Source organism: Salvelinus alpinus, chromosome 14, assembly GCF_045679555.1.
Source record: "Salvelinus alpinus chromosome 14, SLU_Salpinus.1, whole genome shotgun sequence".
In the NCBI taxonomy this organism is placed as follows: Eukaryota; Metazoa; Chordata; class Actinopteri; order Salmoniformes; family Salmonidae; genus Salvelinus; species Salvelinus alpinus.
In genome coordinates this window covers 30905011-30929731 of record NC_092099.1, presented here as the reverse complement: position 1 = coordinate 30929731, position 24721 = coordinate 30905011, and the positions used below count along the sequence as shown (strand labels likewise).

The following is a 24721-nucleotide window of genomic DNA, read 5'->3' as shown; positions in this document are numbered from 1 at the left end:
GTTCCAATGACACGTTGTGTTAGCTAATCCAAGTTTATAATTTTAAAAGGATAATTGATCATTAGACAACCCTTTTGCAATTATGTTATCACAGCTGAAAACTGTTGTCCTGGTTAATGAAACAATAAAATTGGTCTTCTTTAGACTAGTTGAGTATCTGGAGCATCAGCATTTGTGGGTTTGATAACAGGCTCAAAATGGCCAGAAACAAAGACCTTCTTCTGAAACTTGTCAGTCTATTCTTGTTCTGAGAAATAAAGGCTGTTCCATGCGAGAAATTGCCAAGAAACTGAAGATCTCGTACAACACTGTGTACTACTCCCTTCACAGAATAGAGCAAACTGGCTCTAACCAGAATAGAAAGAGGAGTGGGAGGCCCCGGTGCACAACTGAGCAAGAGGACAAGTACATTAGAGTGTCTAGTTTGAGAAACAGACGCCTCACAAGTCCTCAACTGGCAGCTTCATTAAATAGTACCCGCAAAACACCAGTCTCAACGTCAACAGTGAGGAGGCGACTCCGGGATGCTGGCCTTCTAGGCAGAGTTGCAAAGAAAAAGCTATATCTCAGACTGGTCAATAAAAATAAAAGATTAAGATGGACAAAACAACACAGACACTGGACAGAGGAAGATTGGAAAAAAGTGTTATGGACAGATCAATCTAAGTTTGAGGTGTTCGGATCACAAAGAAGAACATTCATGAGAAGGAGAAAACAACATGAAAATAGGCTGGAAGAGTGATTGACGCCATCTGTCAAGCATGGTGGAGGCAATGTGATGGTCTGGGCGTGCTTTGGTGGTGGTAAAGTGGGAGATTTGTACAAGGTGAAAGGAATCTTGAAGAAAGAAGGCTGTCACTCCATTTTGCAATGCCATGCCATACCCTGTGGACGGCATTTAATTGGAGCCAATTTCCTCCTACAACAGGACAACGACCCAAAGCACAGCTCCAAACTATGCAAGAACTATTTAGGGAAGAAGCAGTCAGCTGGTATTCTGTCTATAATGGAGTGTCCAGCACAGTCACCGAATCTCAACCCTATTGAGCTGTTGTGGGAGCAGCTGGACCATATGGTACGTAAGAAGTGCCCAACTTGTGGGAGGTGCTTCAGGAAGCATGGGGTGAAATCTCTTCAGATTACCTCAACAAATTGACAACTAGAATGCTGCAAGTGGAGGATTCTTTGACGAAAGCAAAGTTTGAAGGACACAATTATTTTTAAAATTAAAAATCATTATTTATAACCTTGTCAACATCTTGACTATATTTCCTATTCATTTTGCAACTCATTTCATGTATGTTTTCATGGAAAACAAAGACATTTCTAAGTGACACCAAACTTTTAAACGGTAGTGTAGATAACTGGTTAATTTGACCCAAAAATTGACCAACCTAGTTCTCAATGTTTAAAAAAATGACTGTACCTGGCTAATTCATTTGACCATGTTTTATGCTGTTTTAGTCCACACAACATGTTTTGTGAGTGTGTGTGTGTGTGTGTGTGTGTGTGTGTGTGTGTGTGTGTGTGTGTGTGTGTGTGTGTGTGTGTGTGTGTGTGTGTGTGTGTGTGTGTGTGTGTGTGTGTGTGTGTGTGTGTGTGTGTGTGTGTGTGTGTGTGTGTGTGTGATTACATTGGAGAGGGTTGGTTCTGGGATGTAAGATGGAAAAACTTCAACACTGTAATTCTGCTTTTATTTCTGTCCCTACACAGTAAATGGGCAAGGCTAGCAGTGCACTCTCATTAAAACACACACACACACACACCATGCCTTTTAATACCATCCAAACCACGCCTTCCCGCTCCTCTTGCTGGTTAACAAACCCACAACGGAACAGACTGCCGTAAAATTACAACTCTTCAGAACCGCTCCCTCACCATTGAACGTGATTCTTTCTGCTCCTGTCCTGTACACAGTGCCACAGCTTAGATATACTGTATCCACTTAGATATACTGTATACACTTAGATATACTGTATCCACTTCGATATACTGTATCCATATTATGTGAAGTTTTTTTTTCAGACCAGCACTAACACAACTGATTTAAAATAATCAACTATTCATGGTTCATCCTTCAGTTAGAAGAAGGTGTGTTAGTTGTCCAACCCTGGCGTACATTTACCAAAGAGTATGGATACGTTTAGCCAACCACTCAGCCTGACCACTTCACCAAACCTTCCACCGTCTGTCCTCTGAGTGAAGTCAGGGGTGACCTTTGTCTAATGATCCTGACCCCTGCTGGAATGCAGGGCTTGACCCTTCACCCCTGAGAGGATGATAAGAGGTCCCTGGCGCTGATGGCAGCTCACACACACATAGTGCTCAAACGTTAGCACTGACGTACAAAGCCATCACCAGTGATAAGCCAGCCTGCCATAGATAAACACACTCCTCCAAAATCCTCCCTCTTCTAAATGGTCAAGATTAGCCTGACTTTGTTGGCTACTTGTCTTGACCATCCTAACAGAGAGAAAGTGCGGTCATGCATACCTGGCTGGATGAAAACCTCTGTGGTCAATCTACTGTCAGTGACATGCCAGGACAGATAGTGCTACAGCTTTGTTGGTGTTTGGTGTAGCAATAGCAATATAGAGGACATTTCCTGAACTTTCCCCTCCCCCCAGCCCCCATTTAATTTCTACCTTGCTTCCCAAAACCAATGATTGCATTACCTCATTAATTGGTTAATTCCACTCTGTGGCCCAGAGGCTGCTCCCTTACAGTAAACATAGGACCTCCGGGCTTACATTTAGTCAACTAAATCATCACACCCACAACAGGTCCTGGGTTATCCCCTGTTCCGTTTATCCGTCTCCTCTAACACCAGGTTGACCCCTCTGTGAAACAAAAACAGTCGGCCATTCCATCCCTAGGGGATGACATAAACCGAGTCACCGCATCCTCATAGAGCCTGTCCTCTCTGGTCTGTGCAGTGTACACACGCACACGGATGCTCTCTACCAATGAGCACAGTCAGTAATTAGAATAGCCAGCTCTCTAGGTAGTGTAGTTTATCAGATTAGCTGGGTGAGGGGCAGAGTGTGTGTGTCCACTGGAGAGCAGATGTGACAGGCTAAGACTGTCTGACTCTCCCTGTCCCTGTGTTTCTGACTGACTGTCCCTCTGTGTCTCTGTCTATGACTGTTGGGCAGACTGCCTGTGTCCCTCTGTCTCTCTCTGTAAGTATGCCTGTCTGTTTCCTGTATATATACAGTGCATTTGGAAAGTATTCAGACTCCTTGACTTTTTCCACATTTTGTTATGTTACAGCATTATTCTAAAATGGATTAATAAAAAAAACTGTATCATCGATCTACACACAATACCCAATAATAACAAAGCAAAAACAGGTTTTTAGAAATCAAACGGAAATATCACATTTACATAAATATTCAGATCCTTTACTCAGTACTTTGTTGAAGCACCTTTGGCAGCGATTACAGCCTTGAGTCTTCTTGGGTATGACGCTACAAGCTTGGCACACCTGTATTTGGGGAGTTTCTCTCATTTTTCTCTGCAGGTCATCTCAAGCTCTGCCAGGTTGGATGGGGCGCGTCGCTGCACAACTATTTTCAGGTCTCTCCAGAGATGTTCTATCGGGTTCAAGTTCGGGCTCTGGCTGGGCCACTCAAGGACATTCAGAGACTTGTCCCGAAGCCACTCCTGCATTGTTTTGGCTGTGTTCTTAGGGTCCTTGTTCTGTTGGAAGGTGAACCTTCGCACCCACTCTGAGGTCCTGAGCACTCTGGAGCAGGTTGTCATCATTGAACTCTTTGGCCTGAATGCCAAGCATCCTGTCTGGAGGAAACCTGGCACCATCCCTACGGGGAAGCATCAATCAATCAATCAATCAATCAAGTTTATTTTATATAGCCCTTCGTACATCAGCTAATATCTCGAAGTGCTGTACAGAAACCCAGCCTAAAACCCCAAACAGCAAGCAATGCAGGTGTAGAAGCACGGTGGCTAGGAAAAACTCCCTAGAAAGGCCAAAACCTAGGAAGAAACCTAGAGAGGAACCAGGCTATGAGGGGTGGCCAGTCCTCTTCTGGCTGTGCCGGGTGGAGATTATAACAGAACATGGCCAAGATGTTCAAAATGTTCATAAATGACAAGCATGGTCAAATAATAATCAGGAATAAATGTCAGTTGGCTTTTCATAGCCGATAATTAAGAGTTGAAAACAGCAGGTCTGGGACAGGTAGGGGTTCCATAACCGCAGGCAGAACAGTTGAAACTGGGACAGCAGCAAGGCCAGGTGGACTGGGGACAGCAAGGAGTCATCATGCCCGGTCCGGGAAGCATGTCCGGGAAGCATGGTGGTGGCAGCACAGAGTACTTTTCTCTGTTCATCTTTCCCTCAATCCTAACTAGTCTCCCAGTCCCTGCCGTTGAAAAACATCCTCACAGCATGATGCTGCCACCACTAATGCTGCAGACATGTTTTGGTACCCTTCCCCAGATCTGTGCCTCGACACAATCCTGTCTCGGAGCTCTACGAACAATTCCTTTGACCTCATGTCTTGGTTTTTTTTCTCTGACATGCACTGTCAACTGTGGGACTTTATATAGACAGGTGTGTGCCTTTCCAAATCATGTCCAATCAATTGAATTTACCACAGGTGGACTCCAATCAAGTTGTAGAAACATCTCAAGGATGATCAATGGTAACAGGATGTATCTGAGCTCAATTTTGAGTCTCATAGCAAAGGGTCTGAATACTTATGTAAAAAGGGTATTTCAGTTTTTATTTTTTCTTAAAATGCAAAAATAAAAATACAACTGTTTTCACTTAGTCATTATGGGGTATTGTGTGTAGATTGATGAAAAAATAAAATATTTAATACATTTTAGAATAAGGCCATAACGTAACAAAATGTGGAAAAAGTCATGGGGTCTGAATATTTCCCGAATGCACTGTATCTGTCTGTAAGAGGCTAACCCATGGTAAACCTAGAGACCCTTTCTCCCAGAGTATTGTTTTTGACCAACAGACTCATAAACCCACAGTCTCTGTCTTGTTCTGTTTGTCTCTGTGTGTATCTCTGCCTCCTCTATGGTCACTTCAACCACGAGCCCTGTCTTTCCCTCAGTCTCCATTCTCCTTCTCAGTCTGTCTCTACATCCTTCTCCTCCAAATCTCCCATGACTAACTCTTATCCTGGCTTCTCGGCCACAATGTTTAAAGAAGCATTAAGAGGCCGAGAGAGAAATAGAGACTGCGGCAGGGTGATGTTGACATTTCTGCCTTTCATTTTCTTCCCGGTGTTTGTCACTGGGGTTTCAGACTAGGAATGATTGAGGGGAAAATATCCCTATTTTTGGGACTGAGATGGGGATTCAGAGCTTTCCAAAGTGGAGAGTTCCCATTCCCAAAGCGGATGCTGTCTGTCTGTCTGTCGGGTCCCAGCGTCTGCTCTCTGCCCAAACACTAAAAAACAACCTCTGAACCTTTCATCCTCTCCTGTATGTCAGCCAGGCCAACCTTTCCTCTCCTTTCTCCCCTCTCTGAGAAGTGTGTGTGTGTATGTCATCAGGTCTAGTGTCAACATTCTGATCCAATTCTGTAACATCAACCTACTTGATAGTAAGGGTGTGGATGTCGAGGGAAGTATTTGATAAGATAAAATTACATATTTTTATGTGGCAGGTATTTAAGAAACATGCTGTCTTGTTTTAATCATTGCTTATAAACGATAAGATGAGATAAGATCGTATGCCAGCAGTTGGTTTATATAGAAAGAATGTCAGGCTTGGAAAAAATACCAGGTCAATAGTAATTTTCCCTCACTGAAATAGATAATTGTTCAACTCCATACCTTCCCCAGGTTTGGTTTCCAAACACTCGCCAGACCTTGACGGAGAATGGTCTTTGTCGCTCTTCAAAGCAAATGTCAGATGACATTCAAGAAGACAGATATTGATTCTTGTTTCTAGGGAGAATCCCTGATGCAATTAAACTCCCTTTCCCCTTGAACTGACAATGACCGAGGGAGGCACAGACCATGAGGTGTATATCACATTGTTGCTGTGCCAACTAGGGAACTAGACTAGACATTATGATAAATAGTCAGCCGCAACACTTGCAAATGTGGTATCTTCAAAAAAGGCTTAATTTTGGGACGATATCAAGGCCTAATAGTCATAGGCTATTCTGTGACTCAAGTGACTAGCCTATACCAGCGCCATAGGCCTACTGCTTCATTAGTCTTTCAAAACAACTGTCACGACTCATGAGTGAGTTGAAAATATGGGGAAACACATTGCCTATGCCACACCAAAACATGGTCCGCCACTGGCAACTCAAACCACATTTCTGACACACCCAAACTTGTGTAGTTTTGGTTTATCCATTGAGACATGCTTTTCATGGGAAGTCTGAGAAACCATAAACAAGGAAATTAAAGTGTAGTTTGGAAGCAAGAACAAAAATGAGTTGGCCACTCTTTTGTGACAAGAAATTGATAATTTACTCAACAAATGAATGTGGCATTTTTGTGAATCTGTCTGTCAAGGTGGGTTCCAGGGAAAGTCCATCTGCTCACCTGACATCCACATGAGCGCCATTGCAGACCACCAGACTGATGATCAAAGGGACTGAGTGAGCGCTATCTCTGGTCTGACAGTTCATTTACACATAACAAGGTGGGAGCGATGAAACAACAGAGTGCCATTCATTTTCAATGGAGGGAAGTGAAGTGATCGGGTGGACCATTGGGTGACGCAAGCATGGACGAAGGAGCGGTTCATGGCTAGAAGGGATCCAGCTTTTGTCAAATTAACATCAGATTTGACTTTTAATAGCAGGTTAGGAGAACTTACACAGCAGGTTAGGAGAATAAACATAGCAGGTTAGGAGAATTAGGACCTGTTAAACTCTGAGTGGTTGTTTTGGGCCCTGTACAGGGTCCGGTGAGTTTGGGGGGGGGCACCTCCACACCAAAAAACAAATACATCAGAAAATCGAAAGTGACATATCATTTGAAAGCTACAGACCTTGTCTTTTTGGAAATCGAACTCAAATCTTACTTCTGGCAATGTAATTGAAAGCCCTGATTGCTATGGTCCTTTTAAGATGTCAGGCTTGAAAATCCGTTTGGCACAGTGACTCACTACCAAAACCAGACGCAACTGGTTTCAAGTGGCCAAGAGATGTCACGTGATCTCCTACTGCTATCTAGTGGACAAACTGGTAATCAGACAGAGGATATATTTACATCAATGGATACGTAGAGACTTCAGCTATCTCCTCGTATGTGACTCACCACCTGGATTCGGTCTTATGTAGCAAAATTTGAAATTGTGTTTTTTACATTGGATAAAAGTTGTTTATTTTATTTTTACAGGGACAGTGCACATTAATCAACATTTTAGTAGAAGTGCCGCAGTCCCTGGGCAGGTTATTAAAAACAATTACAATATAGACAATCATTGAGCAGTGAGCACACGCAGAGCAACATAGGACAAGCAAGACATAGCATACAGACAGAGCTACATAGGACAATCAAGACGTAGCATACAGACAGAGCAACATAGAACAAAAAGCAGCAAGACAAAATTCATAAAAGCAACAAAGTGTAAAGTAAAGACTCAGAGCTACATTTACATTTACATTTAAGTCATTTAGCAGACGCTCTTAGCCAGAGCGACTTACAAATTGGTGCATTCACCTTATGATATCCAGTGGAACAACCACTTTACAATAGTGCATCTAACTCTTTTAAGGGGGGGGGGTTAGAAGGATTACTTTATCCTATCCTAGGTATTCCTTAAAGAGGTGGGGTTTCAGGTGTCTCCGGAAGGTGGTGATTGACTCCGCTGACCTGGCGTCGTGAGGGAGTTTGTTCCACCATTGGGGTGCCAGAGCAGCGAACAGTTTTGACTGGGCTGAGCGGGAACTGTACTTCCTCAGAGGTAGGGAGGCGAGCAGGCCAGAGGTGGATGAACGCAGTGCCCTTGTTTGGGTGTAGGGCCTGATCAGAGCCTGAAGGTACGGAGGTGCCGTTCCCCTCACAGCTCCGTAGGCAAGCACCATGGTCTTGTAGCGGATGCGAGCTTCAACTGGAAGCCAGTGGAGAGAGCGGAGGAGCGGGGTGACGTGAGAGAACTTGGGAAAGTTGAACACCAGACGGGCTGCGGCGTTCTGGATGAGTTGTAGGGGTTTAATGGCACAGGCAGGGAGCCCAGCCAACAGCGAGTTGCAGTAATCCAGACGGGAGATGACAAGTGCCTGGATTAGGACCTGCGCCGCTTCCTGCGTGAGGCAGGGTCGTACTCTGCGAATGTTGTAGAGCATGAACCTACAGGAACGGGTCACCGCCTTGATGTTAGTTGAGAACGACAGGGTGTTGTCCAGGATCACGCCAAGGTTCTTAGCACTCTGGGAGGAGGACACAATGGAGTTGTCAACCGTGATGGCGAGATCATGGAACGGGCAGTCCTTCCCCGGGAGGAAGAGCAGCTCCGTCTTGCCGAGGTTCAGCTTGAGGTGGTGATCCGTCATCCACACTGATATGTCTGCCAGACATGCAGAGATGCGATTCACCACCTGGTTATCAGAGGGGGGAAAGGAGAAGATTAATTGTGTGTCGTCTGCATAGCAATGATAGGAGAGACCATGTGAGGATATGACAGAGCCAAGTGACTTGGTGTATAGCTACAAAATGGTATATCATACACTGCATTTTTGAGGAATAATGGGAAAGTAATTCTGCTTTGAAAGTTGATAAACTTGTAAACTCACTTTTGAGAAAATGTCCTTTGAATGTTTTGGTATTTAGTGAAGAGCTCTTCTTTGTCTACACCCATTCAGCATCGTTCACACCCTCTTAAGTTTTAGCCCCACCCATCTCGTTTTCCTCTCGGAGCATTCAGAGCGCAAACATGACCCTCTGGCTGATGATTTGTTTACCTATGGATAACATGAAAACAGACTAACCAGTTCTGCTGGCAACAATTTCATTACGCTTTTTTTGCAGACGCTTACTGACACTGGCCATATTCAACAGGTGTTGTACACTTTAGCTTAAGACATGTAGCTACCTAGCTAAGTAAACAATGAACCTAGCTATGTAAGCAACGTGTAAGATCACACACGTCACGTAACGTTGGCTAACGAGCCAGCCAGCTAATGTTAGCTAGTTAAACAACAATGAACATAGTGCCAAATAATGTAGTTACTACACTGCATGAATATGCTGGGAGCTAACCAACCAAGTTCAATGTTAGCTAGCTAACATTAGGCTCTAACTGTCCAAGCAAACAGCTCTGGGATACAAATAATAACGTCAGCTAGGGAGCCAGCCAGCTAACGTTAGCTAGCTAGCTAACAGTACACTTTAGCTTGAAATGAAACCACTTTCTGTCAAAATTAGAAACGTGTAATATCTGTAAATGTAGCTAGCTAACGCCGCACTATCTTACCTGTATACAGCATCATGCATGATGGACGCGTCTCACTGTCACGAATGCTATGCTACGGTTGCCCTTAGTTTTTAAAAAGCCACATTCGACAGGATTACCAACACAGACTGACCGGCTCAAATACACAGAAGACTTCTATATTGCAGACCAATCCGCACTCCTCTCTCGGCATGTCCAGCCCACTCATTATCTCAGCCAAGCATGGCTAGTGGGAAGGTTGCTGACTTTTTCTGTGGCTTAACCAACAAGGCTCGTAATTTAACAATTGTATTCGTATTTACAGATAGCATAAACATTTGTTATTAAGACACATGAAAGTTCACATGTTCCAGAAGGCATTTCTGTTAAAAATGCAATTTCAAAAAACATTTAAAACGTTCAAATGGCTCTCCTGTGAAGTTGTGACTTGCAACATACGCCTAGATTCCTGAAACGGGTCATGTGTATATGCTTCCTGTAACACGAAAAATGAAGGTATGGCACGTTGGAATTTGGAATTTGCGTATGTTTATAGTGCCACCATTAGGTAAAAGATCAGAAAAAAACATTATTTTTATTACTTTTGGAACAGTAATTGCTTGCTAGCACGTGAGGGTGAAGCTAGCGTGGCGAGGCAGAATACAAGTTCCAGTTAAAACATACTGTAAAAATCAGCCACCTGCCAACGTTTTGGTTAAAGATAAATAGTGGCAGTCCTCACTAGTGTGTCATATCTCACACATTGTATTAAATGGCACAGTACGTTTAGTATTGTTTTACAGGTTTGGCTTAATTGAGCAGTTATAAATTAATGTATCAACTTATTGTAGGCCTGTGACTATATTTTTCCTCTTCCACGCAGTTTTTCATAGTAAAATGAGACATGTATACAGGTTGTTTGAAGGCAAACAGACCAACTCTATTGGGTGTGCATACAGAGAGTGGGGTGGACTGTGTCATGTATATACAGTAGAAAATTCATACTTCGTAAATGATTTTGCATTAGTCATGTTATTCTTGGCATGCAGAGCGCATTCCTTCACCTGGTCTGCAAACGGTTTGCATGTGATTTATGAGCTAGAACAGTTACCTCTCTATTAGAGCAAATGTTCATGTTTAGGCACCCAGCGGCGCTAGGACCGCCCTCAGTTCAGACTGTAGAGGCAAACCTACGCATGGGTTTGAGCCGAAACGACTACACTGCTTCAGACCGAAAGACTCCGTGTGGATCTCGTTGACAGCGATTAGAAATGATAATTTGTCAGTGCGTTCTTTGAGCTTTCAGTGATGAACTCAGTCCAGGTTTATTTAACGCGTATTGTTTCCTTTTTACCCGTTATATTGCCGTGAATTATGAATTTCTCACCGGTTTACCTCTTTATTCGTTTGGTCCTGTCGCTGGATAACTTTGGATGCAATGGGAATATGAATACGTGCGCTGTGGTTTGAAGCAGCAGCAGTCTCCAAGTCGATCTACTGTAGTAGCCTTGATGGAAACCATGTCGCCACAGCAGGGAACTATCGGACAGAATAGGTCTGGTTCTTTGACAGGGGGCAGCAAGCTCTGCGCGCTGCCAGACAGCAAAAAGGTAATGTGGATTTTGGATTGTACGGCATGGATGGTACTGAATTACTGATCTTCTTTTGGGTTTGTCATTGGGTTTGCCACTTGCTCAACTCTATATGATCTAATTCCTGGTAGCATGCCCTGCATGTTTGCTGTGGTAGGCTATTGTTGACACAGTATAGGTTCAATGGGATTTGACATGATCATTAAACTTCCAGCCTAATCTGGGTTGTGTGCATTATTCACATATGCTATTGAGAGTTACTGGTCATGTTTTGAGGGTATGTTGTCATCTATGATTCCATCTGGTTCAATCTGGGTCTTCTCTTTGTGCCACTTGGTTTCATGGATGGATTCCTGCGCTTTAACTTTAAATAGTATTTCACAAGGTTACTTATTACTGTTTATTTTTGGTTTATTTCATAATTTCAGACAACTGCTCCGTAATTATATTATCGTTTATAATGCGTTATAAGAAAATGATAAGACCCATTTTTGTAGCCTAATCCAGGCTAATTTGAAATTGATTAGTTATTAAATTTGTGTAAATTACGCATACATAAAATTACGCATGCCACCCAATGCAAATTTCGGCAAACAATTAGATAATCAATAGGCCAAGATAAAAATAAAGAGAGCATATTCTGAAAAATGTTTAACATTCCATTTCATCTATATTTACATTCCTCTGAGTCAGTCTCCTCAAAGTTTGATGAGCTAAAGATTGGTTACAGTTTACAGACATATACAGTAGACCTATTCGACTTAAAAATGTTACAATATGGAAGCAAATGAACAATGCGTGGCTGTAGTCACAAATCTGCTCTAGATCACAAATCAATTGGGAATGATAATCACCAGATAGACAAGAGTGGCGCTGTGTTCGAGGGGCTCTGCACTCACTGGGAGTCAATAGTTGGACCTACTGTCTGGCCTTTCGCCCCGCTCAGCATAATCCCATTTAGTTTTAGTTGAGTTAATGTTAATTCACAGAATTCATGGTATAAATATGATTGCTTTAGACTTGCAAATAGCTTCAGTTTCAGTGCAAATATCACGATGTTTCCTTCAACGCAGCTACTCTTCACCATTAGAAGGAACTTTATTATACAAACCTAACACATAAACAAACCTAACACATAATATGTATTTGTAGTATACAGTGCTTTCAGAAAGCATTCATACCCCTTGATTTAGTCCACATTATGTTGTGTTACAGCCTGAATGCAAAATGGATTAAATATTTTTTTCTCACCCATCTATACACACTACCTCATAATGAAAAAGTGAAAACATGTTTTTAGAAATGATTGTACATTTATTGAGAATGAAATACAGAAATATCTCATTTACATAAATATTTACACCCCTGAGTCAATACTTTGTAGAAGCACCTTTGGCAGCGATTACAGCTGTGAGTCTTTCTGGGTAAATCTCTAAAAGCTTTCCATACCTGGATTTTGCATAATTTGCCCATCATTTTCAGGTCCTGCCATCGGTTTTCAGGTAGATTTCAATCAAAACTGTAACTCGGCCACTCAGGAACATTCACTGTCTACTTGGTAAGCAATTCTAGTGTACAGTAGATTCCGCCTTGTGTTTCAGGTTATTGTCCTCCTGAAAGGTAAATTAATTTCCCAGTGTCTGATGGAATGCAGAGTGAACCAGGTTTTCCTCTAGGATTTTGCCTGTGCTTACTGTAGCTCCATTACGTTTGTTTTTTATCCTGAAAATCTCCCCAGTACTTAACGATTATAAGCATACCCATAACATGATGCAGCCACCACTATACTTGAAAATATGGAGAGTGGTACTCAGTAATGTGTTGTATTGGATTTGCCACAAAAATAAAACTTTGTATTCACAACTAAAAGTTAATTGCTTTACCATATTTTGGCAGTATTACTTTAATGACTTGTTGCAAACAGGATTCATGTTTTGGAATATTTTTTATTCTGTACAGTATTGTAGAGTAACTACAATGTTGTTGATCCATCCTCAGTTGTCTCCTATCACAGCCACTAAACTCTGTAATCATTTTAAAGTCACCATTGGCCTCATGGTGAAATCACTGAGTGGTTTCCTTCCTCTCTGGCAACTGAGTTATGGTTGCCTGTATCCTTGTAGTGACTCGATGTATTGATACACCATCCAAAATGTAATGAATAACTTCACCATGCTCAAAGGGATATTCAATGTATTTTTTTCAGTTTTTTTACCCATCTAACAATAGGTGCCCTTCTTTGCGAGGCACTGAAAACCTCCCTGGTCGTTGTGGTTGACTCTGTGTTTGAAATTCACTGCTCGACTGAAGGACCTTACAGATAATTGTATGTGTGGGGTACAGAGATGAGGTAGTCATTCACATTTTTACTCCTTAACTTATTTAGGCTTGCCATAAAAAAGGGGTTGAATACTTATTCACTCAAGACATTTCAGCTTGTCATTTTAATGAATTTGTAAAAATGTTAAAAACATCATTCAATTTTGACATTATGGGCTATTGTGTGTAGGCCAGTGACAGAAAAAATCTACATTTAATCAATTTTAAATTCAAGCTGTAACATCAAAATGTGGAAAAAGTAAAGGTGTGGGAATACTTTCTGAAGGCACTGTAGTATGCAATTAATGTGTTGGTGATTACTACTGATAATAATCAAATCAAATGTATTTATATAGCCCTTCTTACATCAGCTGATATCTCAAAGTGCTGTACAGAAACCCAGCCTAAAACCCCAAACAGCAAGCAATGCAGGTGTAGAAGCATGGTGGCTAGGAAAAACTCCCTAGAAAGGCCAAAACCTAGGAAGAAACCTAGAGAGGAACCAGGCTATGAGGGGTGGCCAGTCCTCTTCTGGCTGTGCCGGGTGGAAATTATAACAGAACATGGCCAAGATGTTCAAATGTTCATAAATGACCAGCATGGTCAAATAATAATAATCACAGTAGTTGTCGAGGGTGCAGCAAGTCAGCACCTCAGGAGTAAATGTCAGTTGGCTTTTCATAGCCTATCATTAAGAGTATCTCTACCGCTCCTGCGGTCTCTAGAGAGTTGAAAACAGCAGGTCTGGGACAGGTAGCACGCCCGGTGAACAGGTCAGGGTTCCATTGCCGCAGGCAGAACAGTTGAAACTGGAGCAGCAGCACGGCCAGGTGGACTGGGGACAGCAAGGAGTCATCATGCCAGGTAGTCCTGAGGCATGGTCCTAGGGCTCAGGTCCTCCGAGAGAGAGAAAGAAAGAGAGAATTAGAGAGAGCATACTTAAATTCACACAGGACACTGGATAAGACAGGAGAAGTACTCCAGATATAACAGACTGACCCTAGCCCCCCGACACATAAACTACTGCAGCATAAATACTGGAGGCTGAGACAGGAGGGGTCAGGAGACACTGTGGCCCCATCCGATGATACCCCCGGACAGAGCCAAACAGGAAGGATATAACCCCACCCACTTTGCCAAAGCACAGCCCCCACACCACTAGAGGGATATCTTCAACCACCAACTTACCATCTTGAGACAAGGCCTAGTATAGCCCACAAAGATCTCCGCCACGGCACAACCCAAGGGGGGGCGCCAACCCAGACAGGAAGATCACGTATAATAATAAATTCTGAGCCAACAATAATTAATCAATGAATATGTATGGTTTGTCTGTGTATTACCTGGTTCTGACGCTGTTCCATGTCTGTGCTAAATGAAATGTTCAACACTTCGTGTCTGCTTCTCATCTCCAGCGTTGGTTCTTACAGGTGGCTACTTTGAAGAATCTCAAATATAAAATATATTTTGATTTAACACTTTTTTGGTTTCTACATGATTCTATGTGTGTTATTTAATAGTTTTTATGTCTTCACTATTATCCTACAATGTAGAGAAGAGTACAAATAAAGACCCCGTAATGAGTAGGTGTGTGTATATGTGTGTGTGTTTTATTTTGGGGGGGAACTCAGTCAGAGTCTAAACTTCCTGTTGAGTTAGAATAGTAGGATTCACAAGGTGCAATTTTGAAACTTAGTTGTGCATCAGCAGTTTTCCTTTTGTTATATGTCAATCACTGACATGCACTCAATTAGCCCATGTAAGTTAATGTTTTTTAGCTTGGTAAATTAGTCTAGTTAGTCTGGCTAGCTTTCCAAACTTGTAGTAATCATGTCTGAATTACATGTGCCCAGAGGCCCTAAACTCCATGTGGCCCCCCATTTGATTGTGTTAGTCAATCTCACTCGGATATATTAACATGACATAAGTCATGGCAACATTTGTAGAATTGCCAGAAATTAGCTTTAAAACGGCAACAACAACCAAAATCTGTAAAGCAAACTAATTTGTTTACTTTTTGTTAATAAAATACTTTTCCTGCTGAGTTAATGTGAGTTAATATGTAGCAGCTAATTTTATAGCTAATAGGCTATGTCAGCGTTTCCCAAACTTGGTCCTGGGGACCCCAAGCATTGCATATTTAGTTGTTTGCCCGAGCACTACACAGCTGATTCAAATAATGAACTCTTCACCAAGCTTTGATGATTTAAATCAGCTGTATAGTCCTAGGGCAAAAGAAAGGTGAATGAGAGAGAGCACGTGATGCCGCGGAGCTGAGCAGACGTTGACAAACCGAGCTCTTCAAAGTTATTCTATTATTACCTAAATAACAACGTTGAAACAATATTCTAACATCGGCTGATAAATTTTCAAGTACTTACCTTCCCAAAGAGCCATGGACCTCCGACCGAGAGGCAAGAAGGACGACCAAAACGTGGTTGATTCCCAAGATAACGATAACGCTACAGCTAGCAAGATTAGCATTAGCCCTCATAACTCAAATGACAGTTCCAGACTGTTGCGCTCGGCCTCTTGCGAGCCTGCCGACATGCTGGCTACTCTCCTCCGGGAAATTCAGGATGGTAACAAAGGCCTTTCTATGAAAATCGATAAGAAAACGGCTGAACTCCATTCTTCCATTGACGACCTGAAATCCTCCATGAATGATCTCCTTTTGAGAACGACTGAGGCAGAGTTGCGCATTAGCACAGTTGAAGACACCATCGCTCGACATGACCAGGTCTTGATACAACTGCAAAAGGACAATGCCTACCTAAAAAACAAGGTAGATCAGATGGAGAACCAGAGCAGACGTAGTAATATCAGTGTGGTGGGATTGAAAGAGGACAGCGAGGGCCGTGACCCGGTCCGTTTCTTCAATCAATGGATCCCGGATGTCCTAGGCACAATCAACTTCACCAAGCCACTGGAAATCGAACGCGCCCACAGAACATCAGCGCCGAAACCCCGGCCAGATGAGCCCCCACGGGCCGTCCTGATCAGGTTCCTCCGTTTCCAAGACAGAGAGAAGGTACTGCAACTCGCAAGAGCCAAAGGGGACATAACCATTGATGGCAAGAGGGTCAGCCTTTTCCCGGATATGAGCGCGGATCTCGCAAGACGTCGCAAGCAGTTCAGACCTGCCGCCAAAGCACTGAAGGAGAAGAACATCATCGGCTACCTCATCCACCCTGCGCGGATGAAAGTTCAGTACAAAGGCCGAAGCCATCTCTTCAACACACCGGGAGAAGTGTACACTTTTCTCAAAGAACTGAGCAACGTCTGAGCCAGGACGGTCTCTTTGGGGGATAAGATGCAGTTTGTTTGTTTTCTCTTATCCGGACTGAACCGCTGATATCCTCCGGTCGCTATAATTGATTTGTACATTTTCAACTAACCGTACCTTTCCGGGGTGAGTTCTATTACACTTACAGGAGAGTATATTTTGGTTTAGTCCATATCGCTGGGCGAAGCAATAAGTGGGTTTAGGCCCACTGCTTTCCCCCTCATTTATGTTAATCTTTCGAAAAGAGACTCAAGCAGCCCTTACCGTGGGCAGTAAATTTTCAGCCATAAATGTCTATTCACAACGTTTGTTTTCAATTTAGAGAGCTCGCAGGTTTTAGTTTACGCCAAGGTTTAGCTAGTAAGAGCAAGATGGAAAGCGAGCAGCAACGTATCTCTACAAGTGTATTCATGTTTGATTGTTGGGATTGTGGTTTTAGTCTAACAATCGGGGTGGGTGGGTTTCTTTATTTTTTTCCCCTTTTTTCTATGTTTATTGTTTCCTCCCTAAAGAGACACATAGGTCACTTCTGTGTTAAAACCAAAGTTGAAACATTTCCTAACTATCTACATATGATAGATTTCCATTCAGTTACATACTTGAAACCCAACTATGCTTAATCCACTAAAATATGTCACATTCAACGTAAAAGGTCTTAACAGCCCGATTAAAAGGAAGAGAGTCTATACATACCTTAAGAAATTAAAGGCTGACATTGTGTTTTTACAAGAAACACATCTCACAGCCAGTGAACACAAGAAATTGAAGAGGGAATGGGTAGGACAAGTTGTTGCGTCCTCTTTTAACTCCAAAGCAAGAGGAACTGCAATTTTGATAAGTAGACACATCCCCTTCTGCGTCAACAACACCATCTCTGATCCCTCTGGCAGGTTTGTTTTGGTGCAGGGGCATATGTTTTCAGAGTCTTGGACCCTATTGAATATCTATGCTCCTAACTTCGATGACCATATGTTTATTCAGAATGTCTTCCTTCAGGTTGCTCAAGCACCACCAGGATGGCTACTGGTTGGAGGAGATTTTAATTTTTGTTTAGATACAGTTCTTGATAGGTCCTCTGATAAACCCTCACTTCTTACCAAAGCCAGCAAGCTCACCATGTCATTCATGAAAGATCTCAATTTACTAGACATCTGGAGACAGTTGCACCCACAGGATAGGGACTACTCTTTTTATTCACACCCACACAAGACACACACACGCATAGATAACTTTTTAATATCGACACAACTGTTTCATAGAGTGTTAGATGTCGATTATCTCCCCAGATTGCTTAGTGACCATTCTCCCCTGGTATTATCAATCTCCATTCCTACCAAGGTAAATGGAGCGTATAGATGGAGACTAAATTCTACACTCCTAAAGCAACCTGAATTTTGTGCATTCATCAAAGAGCAGATCAATATTTTCACTTTGACAAACAAACCCTCCACTCCTGACAGTTTCATTATTTTGGACACATTGAAGGCCTATCTGAGGGGACAGATCATTTCCTATACTAAAGGGCTGAAGAGAAAACACGGTGCGGAACTGAGTGCCCTTGAATCTGAAATCTCAGAGCTAGAGAAAACCTACCAAAGAGGCCCGACTAAAGATCTATACAGGCTTTTGGTAAATAAAAAACTGAAATATAATATTCTGAACACATATCAAGCTGAGAGGGCCATCACTAAATCAAAACAGCGTTATTACGAGCTTGGAGAGAAAGCTCACAAAGTATTGGCATGGCAACTGAAAGCAGAGGAAAGTAAGAGGACAATTAATGCTATAGAAACTCTTACTAATGAGATATCTTTCGACCCTACTGAAATTAATAATACTTTTAAGAAATACTATGAAGACCTCTACACTTCCCAATCAAGCGATGATCTATCAGAGATCGACTCCTTTCTCGCCTCTCTCAACCTCCCATGCCTGTCAGGGGAAGACAGCGAGCGCCTGAGTGAACACTTCTCAGTTCCTGAATTGTTGGAGGCCATTAAATCCTTACCTTCTAATAAATCTCCTGGGGAGGATGGCTTCCCTCCAGAGTTCTATAAAGAATTTAGGGAGCTGTTGGTCCCCTACCTTATGGAGGTACTTAAAAAAGCCAGGGAAGACAACTACTTTCCAGAGTCTTTCTCTCAAGCAGTAATTACTGTAATCCACAAGAAAGGGAAAAATCCACTAAAGTGTGCCTCATATAGACCAATCTCTCTCCTTAACACAGATTGTAAACTGGTCACCAAGATGCTATCTAAGAGACTGGAGTCATGTCTTCCCCTGTTGGTCAACCCAGATCAGACTGGCTTCATAATTAATAGATTGACCTCCAATAATCTCAGAAGGTTCTTTGATATAATTCACCTTGCTAACAAAAACAAAATACCTAGTGTCGCAGTCTCCCTCGATGCTGAAAAGGCCTTTGATAGGGTTGAATGGCCATACCTCTTCCGCGTCTTGGAAAAGTTTGGTTTAGGCACCGTGTTTGTAAATTTGATAAAATCACTCTACAAATCTCCTAAAGCTAGGATTACTTCCTCCTCTTTCCCTCTCTATAGGGGGAACAGACAAGGTTGCCCAATTAGCCCCCACCTCTTTGCCCTCGCCATCGAACCGTTGGCTGAGGCTATTAGAACGTGCCATGACATACATGGCTTTGAGGTGGGCCCCCATACCCATAAATTATCACTCTTTGCGGACGACCTTATCTTATTTCTAACAAACCCAGAACACTCCCTCTCTCACTTGCAGATCCTACTACAGTGTTATAGTTCTTTCTCTGGATATAAGGTCAATTTAGATAAAAGCGAAATCTTACCGTTGTCTGTCTTTGACCATCATACCATCAAGCACAAGTTTCCTTTTAGATGGTCGCCTATGGGCTTCACATATTTGGGCATAATGGTGGATGGTAACTTGAACAACCTCTATAAACTCAATCTGGCCAGTTTGTTACAAAAGGTGGAGGGTGACCTTTGTAAATGGATGGACTTACCTCTCACTCTACTGGGTAGAGTCAATGTAATTAAAATGAATGTCCTGCCCAGATGTCTATATCTGTTTCAATCTCTCCCTATCCCTGTCCCCGCAGCATTCTTTTCCTCTCTCGACAAGATGACCAGACGGTTTATCTGGCACGGCAAAACCCCTAGGGTTGGCCTGGATAAACTGACCCTGGATTACAGTCAAGGAGGCTTAAACCTCCCCAATTTTAGAATGTACTACTGGGCAGCACAGTCTAGGTTTCTGGCTCAGAGGTTTGATAAGGCTCCCTCTCCCTCATGGTTGAACATTGAAAAGCTTGAGGTAAACGATGACACTGGGGCAGAATTGTTTTACAAATGGGACAGAAAATCTATAAAAACCATCACAGACAACCCTTTAATCATACATTCAGTCCTGACATGGTGCAAACTGCAAGAGCTGTTCGGACGAGGGGGATTCCTTTCCCCTAAAACCCCTTTATGGAACAATAGATTGATTCCTATGTTTTTCCAGAATAGTAACTTTAGACCATGGTCCGATAAGGGGATCACTCTTCTGGAACATTGTTACGAGGAGGGAGTTCTTATGTCTTTTGATCAGCTGAAACAGAAATACCACTTGCCTAACAGGGACTTCTTTAGCTACCTACAACTACGAAACTTTATTAGGGTGTCTCTCAAGGGACAATGGAACCTACCTAAGATGTCACCTATTGAACAACTCTGCCACGCAGACCAACCACTGTTCAAGACCATTTCCCGTGTTTACGATGCTCTTATGTCAGGACTAACACTGCCTGGGCTAGATAAACCCCGACTTAGATGGGAAAAAGATCTGGGTATTGATCTTGAGGAGGGTCTGTGGAGTGACCTATGCAGGAATGGTGTTACATCCACACTGAACTCCAGATACAGACTGATCCAGTTTAATTTCCTCCATCAGCTCTATATCACGCCATCTAGACTGCACAAGTTCAACCCTGATATCTCCTCCCTATGTTTTAGATGTGGCTCAGATGAAGGAACATTCCTCCATTCCACTTGGCAGTGTTCAAAACTACACGGTTTCTGGCAGGGGGTATGCGACACCATATCCTCAATTCATGGGGTTGCATTCCCTTTAGACCCGGAGTTCTGTCTACTGGGCAACTTTACTAACACCAATCTTAGGCAAAGCCATACTATAAAGCTAACAGAAATATTGCTAGCGATTGCCAAGAAATGTATTGCCTTGAAATGGAAATTGGATTCCCCCCTGCCAGTTGCAATGTGGCTATCAGAAGTTAATAGTTGTATCCCACTGGAGAAAATCACTTACCGCTTGAGGAATAAGTTAAACACATTCTACAGAATTTGGCAACCTTTTATTGACTATATGGAGAATCTCCCCCCACATCACATTGAATGAATCTCTATATTATCCTTATATAATGTTTCACACGTAATGTATAATATGTAGCCTACGGCAGGTGACCATATGATCCAAGGTCTCATTATAATCTTTTTTTATTGTATGTTTGTTTGTATATATAATTATAATTTGTTTGATTTTTACTTTCTTTGTTACGCTCATCTGTTACTGTCACTTTGTCCTATTGTTGTCTAATATCTTTTCACGTTTGTCTTGAATGTTGTTAATTGGAAAATGCAAAAAGAAAATATTTAAAAAAAAAAGAAAAAAAAGAAAGGTGAATGAAGATACAGCAGTACTTAAATTGTATAGAAATGCAGTAAATGAGCTTTAACTTTCGGACCTCACTAAAACGCAGACCCTGGTTACGGCCCTGGGGAGTGGTGCTCCACTGCGGCTGACCTTGTGCTGCTTCACGTGTGTGTGTGTGTGTGTGTGTGTGTGTGTGTGTGTGTGTGTGTGTGTGTGTGTGTGTGTGTGTGTGTGTGTGTGTGTGTGTGTGTGTGTGTGTGTGTGTGTGTGTGTGTGTGTGTGTGTGTGTGTGTGTGTGTGTGTGTGAACATCCACAGACAACGTGGTTGAGAGGAGACCAGAGAGAGGCCAACAGGTGTGGAAAGGTTTGGTTCTTACCTTCATAAAGCTCATTTGGGAGCATTATCTGGGGGTGTTGGGAAAGGCAGAAGACAAATTTCCATTCTAACAATTCTATTATTCTAAACTGTTCTCTCATAACAGTTATGTTTATGAGAGAAGTTCTCAGATATGGTTATGAGAGAAGTTCTCTTTTCATTGGTTTCCCTCTAAATGCGTGCAACCAATGAAAAAAGGATCGTTTGGAAAGGTCCATACAGGTTGTCCTCATGATTGAGTTCACTGGGTAAATCTATGGAGATATATTTCTATCAAAATGTTTAATATACTGTATGAGTAGTGAGTCACCAACAAAATATGTGTTTTGAAAATACAGAATGCAACCTTTAAATAAAAATCATAGTCTGTAAATATGCCAATTGAGTTTCACAAACATATGTCATGGTCCAAAAGCAAATAAGTCATAATTAACAAAAGCAAATGACGATTAGCAAATAAATGCAAGACAAGTCTTTTTGTAACACAGCACATTTTAGAAAAATGTTCTTGCTTTGAAAACACAACAGTGGTAAAATATGTGACTTGCATTACATTTGTGAGTTGCTCCACATATTGTGAGTGGCCTCACATATTTGCCAGTTGTGCAGATTTAAAATACGGCATCCAGAATAGGACATCCTAAATTCTCATAAAAATAAGGTAAAAATGAATATATCAAATAATTACTTAAAGGATACAAAACCGATGCATTTCTAACTTAATTTCCTCCTTTTATAGCTTATTTTGCTTGATCCCTTCCTTTCCTCCACTCCTCTGCTTTCCTAGCTCCCTTTCCTCCTATCCTTTTCTAGCTCCCTTTCCTTCTTTCCTTGGTCTTTCCTATCTTCCTTTCCTAGCTGCCTTTCCTTGATCCCTTCCTTTCCTCCCGTCCTTTGCTTTTCTCGCTCTCTTTCCTCCTATACTTAACCAACTCTCTTTCCTTTCCTCTTACCTAGCTTCCTTTCTTCTTTTTGTTGGTCCTTCCCTAATTTCCTTTACTTTCTTCCTTTCCTAGCTTTATTTAATAATTTCCTAGTTCCCTTTCCGCATTTCCTTTCCCAGGACCCTTTCCTCTTTTCCTTTCCTAGCTCCTATCCTCTTATCCTTTCTGAGCTTCATTTCCTAGCCCCCTTTCTTCCTTTCCTTTTCTAGCACCCTTTCCTTTCCTCCTTCCCTAGATCCCCTTCCCACATTCCTTTTCTAGCTTCCTAATCGTCTTCTAGCTCATTTTCCTTTCCGCCACTCATAGCTTCCTTTCCAACTTTCCTTTCCTAGTTCCCTTTCCTCCTTTCCAAGGAAAGGTATTTAGGAAAAGAGGAAAGGGATCTAGGAAAGGAGCTGAATGGAGGCTAGGGAAGAATGGAAGCAATGAAAGCAGGAAAGGGAGCTAGGAAAGTAAGAAAGTTATCTAGAAAGGAGAAGAAAGGAAGGAAGGGAAGCATAGGATAGAAGGAAAGGAAGCTAGGAAAGTAGAAGAAAATAAACTAGGAAGTAAAGGGAGCAAGGAACGGAGGAAATAAAGCTAGGAAAGGAGGAAAGGAAGAAATTAAAGGAGGAATGGAAGATGGGGAAAGCAAAGCAGGGGAGGAAAAGAAGGAAAGGAAGCAAAGGAATCTAGGAAAGGAGGAAATGGATATAGGAAAGGAGGAGAGGGAAGAAAAGGGAGCAAGAAAAGGAGGAAAGAGCGCTAGGAAAGCAAAGGAGGGGTGGATAGGAAAGGAATCACGGAACTGAAGCTAGGAAAGTAGGAATGGAAGATATGAAATGAGGAAAGGAAAGGGAGTTCGGTAAGGAGGATAGAGAGCAAGGAAAGCAAAGGAGGGGAGGAAAGGAAGGGATGGGATGGGATCACTGAAAGGAAACTAGTTAAGTACGAAATTAAGATAGGAAAGGAAGCTAGGATACCAAACAGATGTAATTGTGATATATTCATTTTTATATTATTTTTATGAGAACTGAGGATGTCCTAATCTGGATGCCGTATATTAATTATGCACAAACTGATCCATAAAATGCAACTCACAAATATGTAGCAACTGTCATGTGCACTCCCTCTCCGGCTTCTAGGTCACCAGGCTGCTCGTTATGGCGCACACCTGTCACCATCATTACGCACACCTGCACGTCTTCAGACTCCATCACCTCCCTGATTACCTTCCCTATATATGTCACTCCCTTTGATTCCTTCCCCAGGCGTTATTGTTTCTGTTTCATGTCTGTGTGTTGTTTGTGTTGATTGTTTTGTATTTAGTTGCGTTTATTTATTGAAACATTCACTCCCTGAACTTGCTTCCTGACTCTCAGCGCACATCATTACAGAATAACGCGTCACCTAAGGGAAGCATCAGGGAGTGTTTTTTTTGTGTCAGGTGGAATGACGTCGGGTTCGGAAGCCGCTACAGGCTTTCACGCCTCAGCCGGATGGTCAGGCTCTCACGCCTCAGCCCGGATGGTCAGGCGTGACACGCCTCAGCCGGATGGTCAGGCTCTCACGCCTCAGCCGGATGGTCAGGCTCTCACGCCTCAGCCCGGATGGCCAGGCTCTCACACCTCAGCCGGATGGTCAGCATCTCACGTCTCAGCCGGATGGCCAGGCTCCCCTGCCTCAGCCGGCTCGTCGGGCTTTCATGCCTTCGCCGGATCGCCAGGCTCCCCTGCTTCCACCGGCTCGTTGGGCTTTCATGCCTTCGCCGGATCGCCAGGCTCCCCTGCTTCCACCGGCTCGTTGGGCTTTCATGCCTTCGCCGGATCGCCAGGGTCCTCTGCTTCCACCGGCTCGTTGGGCTTTCATGCCTTCGCCGGATCGCCAGGGTCCCCTGCTTCCACCGGCTCGTTGGGCTTTCATGCCTTCGCCGGATCGCCAGGGTCCTCTGCTTCCACCGGCTCGTTGGGCTTTCATGCCTTCGCCGGATCGCCAGGCTCCCCTGCTTCCACCGGCTCGTTGGGCTTTCATGCCTTCGCCGGATCGCCAGGGTCCCCTGCTTCCACCGGATCGTCAGGTTCCTGCGTCCCAACCGGCGACAGGTTCCCGCGCATCAGCAGGGGTGACCGGTCCGCTCCTGATCCCCGGGATCGTCTTTTTGGTCTTCGTCCGGCGGCTTGATCCGCGCATCGG

General features: G+C 42.9%; 1 protein-coding gene across 2 annotated transcripts in view; it reads left to right on the top strand.

Moving 5' to 3' along the window:
- The window catches only part of LOC139538776 (rho GTPase-activating protein 20-like), an 82668-nt gene that overhangs the window by 13503 nt on the left and 44444 nt on the right, over window positions 1-24721 (top strand). The window contains exon 1 of one of the 2 annotated variants that reach the window (XM_071341196.1): window positions 10568-10994. The exons of the other annotated variant lie outside the window; for it this stretch is intronic. Coding sequence (XP_071197297.1) covers window positions 10818-10994 — 177 coding nt within the window. The 5' untranslated portion in view covers window positions 10568-10817. Of the gene's footprint in view, window positions 1-10567; window positions 10995-24721 lie in introns of those variants that run through there. 2 annotated transcript variants of the gene reach the window in all.